This window comes from Etheostoma cragini, chromosome 12 (assembly GCF_013103735.1).
Source record: "Etheostoma cragini isolate CJK2018 chromosome 12, CSU_Ecrag_1.0, whole genome shotgun sequence".
NCBI classification, from domain to species: domain Eukaryota; kingdom Metazoa; phylum Chordata; class Actinopteri; order Perciformes; family Percidae; genus Etheostoma; species Etheostoma cragini.
Window position 1 is genome coordinate 5,220,632 of NC_048418.1, and position 2,960 is coordinate 5,223,591.

Here is a 2,960-nt window from a genome sequence, read left to right on the forward strand (position 1 = left end):
TTTTAAATCAGTTTTAACACTTTTGTTCAAAATGCTACAATATGACTTTTTTGACATATTATTCTATGAGTTTTTTTTTAAACATTTTTTGATGTACTATGCTATGACTTATTTTGACATATTAATGTTTTTATTATTATTTTTTTTGACATATTTTACTATGAATTTATTTATTACTTTTTCCTACCTGCTATACTATGACCTTTTATAACTTTTTTCAAAAAAGGTTGTGTGTTTAAGACCTAGAGAAGGCAAAGCTTTTCAAGACCCATTACAGGAATGAAGATTAAAATACTTTAGATGAAGAGAAAAGTTGTGTTCCTGACACTCTCTATCCCAACCTGTTTTTTGTAGAGATTAATGCACTTTTTTTAATAAACTATACTACGACTCTTTTCTCACTTTTTGCCATAATATGACTTTTTTTCGACATACTATACTATGACGTTTTATCACTTTTTTCAACATGCTACACCATAACTTTTTTTCAACATGTTTTACTATTACTTTTTTATCATTTTTTTCAACTATTCGTTTTTATAACATTTTTTTAACATACTATACTATGACTTTTTTTTATCAAATTTTTTGACATACTATAATATGTTTCAAAAACAGAACTTTTGTGTTAGGTTGGACTGCTTAGAGTGATACAACAGTGGTTTGCTATTTGTAACATATTATATTATGACTTTTCTATCACCGTTTTCAAAATGCTATACTTTTACTTTTTTATCACTTTTTACAATTTACTATACTGGGACTTTTAACCACTTTTTTCGACATACTATACTGTAACTTATTTTCAACATCCTATACTATGACCTTTTCGTCACTTTTTCAAACATAAGTCATGTGTCAGGTCAAATAACTTACATACTATAATTTTTTATTTCATTTTTTGAGTTTTTTATCACTTTTTTTGCTATGCCATACTACAACTTTGTTTCGAAACGTTATACTACGACTTTTTTATCACTTTTTACGACTTATGGTAAACTTACATTCATGTATGTTTTGAGGGCTAATCTACTAGGTGCTATAATGCTAGATGCTGCATGATATATATTTTTTGACATACTACACTATGACTTTTTTCACTTTTGACGTACTGTACTTTGACTTTTTAATACTTTTGAAACATACTATACGACTATACAACAACTTTTTTCATATTTTTCAACATGCTATGCCATATTTTTTTTCGAAATCCTATGCTTTGACTTTTTATCACTTTTTTCAACTTTGACTTTTTATTACTTTTTTAACATACTATACTATAACTTTTATCATTTTTTTCAACAAACAATACTTTGACTGTTTTCATTACTTTTTTCGACATACTATACTATGACTTTATTTGACATGTTATACTATGACGTTTTTATGGTATATTTATGTTTATGTAAGTTTTGAGGGCTAATCTACTATGTGCTATAATTTTAGATGCTGCATGCTATATATTTTTTGTCATACTACAATATGACTTTTTCACTTTTTTTGTCATACTATACTTTGTCTTTTTAACACTTTTTTAAACATACAATAACTCTTTTCATATTTTTCAACATAGCGCACAAAGCTCAAGCACAAAAACATTTAGAAAAGAGATAAGGTCTTCAGATTGCTGACATGAGTCCCAGAGGAAGACTATTCCACAGCCCGGGACCCAGGAAAGCAAACACGCAGTCCCCTTGTGTTTCCAGTCTTCTACAAGGTAGGCCTAGCAGGCCTTGTTCAAAGGACCTATGTGTGCATGTATGTGCACTCACCCCAGGTACAGCGTTGAAGGTCTGTGGTAGTACATTATAGCTAGGCTGATATCCTCGACTTCCCTCTTGAAGCTCCTGTTCCACAAAAGCAAAAATTAGTGTGTTTTGTAAAGTAGTTTTATATGTAAGGATATGTTTAAAGGTGTTTCCAAAGATGTATGCATTACTTTAGACAGGAACCGGTCTTCTCAGATTTGGTACTTTGAGTGAATCACTGTGTGTGTGTGTGTGTGTGTGTGTGTGTGTGTGTGTGTTTGGGCGTGCGTGCATGCATGTGCATGTGTGTGTGTACCTGGCTGTGGATCCTGTGTGGTCGGGTCCCCTCTGGTAGTCTGCTGATTGTCTGAGACGCTGCTGAGGGGGAAGGTCCCGAATGAATTAACTCTCCGAGCTGAAAGGGGACACACATACAGAACCACATACAGAATCTGGTTATGATACCACGTTGATTTCCCCAGTCCAGTCCATTTTTATCAGGTAATGTCCACACATTGATCCAAACATACACATGTCCGCATACACACCTGGATCTTGCGCCAGCCGTCACGTGCTCTGATGTAGAGCTCTCCTCCCTTCTCAGACACGTAGGCGAAGGTTCCCTCTGCAGCCCGTTGAGTCTCTCTGCTCAGAGCGTGGCTCGTCTTATAGATAGTTACCTGAAGATACACAATTATCACAGCATCATACTGGCATTATTTACTAGTAATATTCATTTTATCAATGTATCTATAATGCAGATATATCTGTTCTGGACATTTCTCCAAACAAGTGTCAATATTAAGACAAATCACATTAAAATAAGTCAGACAATGTCAATAAATTCACAAAAAATCTTAAAACAAATTGAGATTTTTAGGGACTGTTGTTAATTTTTCATTTAAAGGTGTGGTTAAGAATTTTAAACATAAGACCTAATTTCCAAGGTAGCCAGTGTGTTTTCATCCAGTCCTTCCACTTGCAGAGTTTGCTGGTGCTAGGCTAGCGCAAGTCAACAGTGTCTGCTAGCCTGCCACTAAAAACAGTCTTTACCACTCCTCAGTACACCGAAGGCAAATAAATTACAATGACAGACTATCGATGTAAATGTCTGTTGATAAAATAATGTTAGAATATCTAACATACAGTGGGTACGGAAAGTATTCAGACCCCTTTAAATTTTTCACTCTTTGTTTCATTGCAGCCTTTTTC

General features: G+C 33.6%; 2 protein-coding genes across 3 annotated transcripts in view; one reads left to right on the plus strand and one right to left on the minus strand.

The window, feature by feature from the left end:
• Positions 1-2,947, minus strand: part of LOC117954820 (collagen alpha-1(XV) chain-like) — an 11,852-nt gene extending 8,905 nt beyond the window's left edge. The window contains exons 1-4 of the mRNA XM_034888832.1: positions 2,936-2,947; positions 2,297-2,428; positions 2,065-2,163; positions 1,773-1,847 (exon numbers count right to left, since the gene is read on the minus strand). Of these exons, the coding sequence (XP_034744723.1) occupies positions 1,773-1,847; positions 2,065-2,163; positions 2,297-2,428; positions 2,936-2,947 (318 nt within the window). The remainder of the gene's footprint in view (positions 1-1,772; positions 1,848-2,064; positions 2,164-2,296; positions 2,429-2,935) is intronic.
• The window catches only part of xrn1 (5'-3' exoribonuclease 1), a 34,300-nt gene that overhangs the window by 29,383 nt on the left and 1,957 nt on the right, over positions 1-2,960 (plus strand). The window contains exon 42 of one of the 2 annotated variants that reach the window (XR_004658796.1): positions 2,696-2,707. The exons of the other annotated variant lie outside the window; for it this stretch is intronic. The gene's annotated coding sequence lies outside the window, so the exon portion shown is untranslated. Of the gene's footprint in view, positions 1-2,695; positions 2,708-2,960 lie in introns of those variants that run through there. 2 annotated transcript variants of the gene reach the window in all.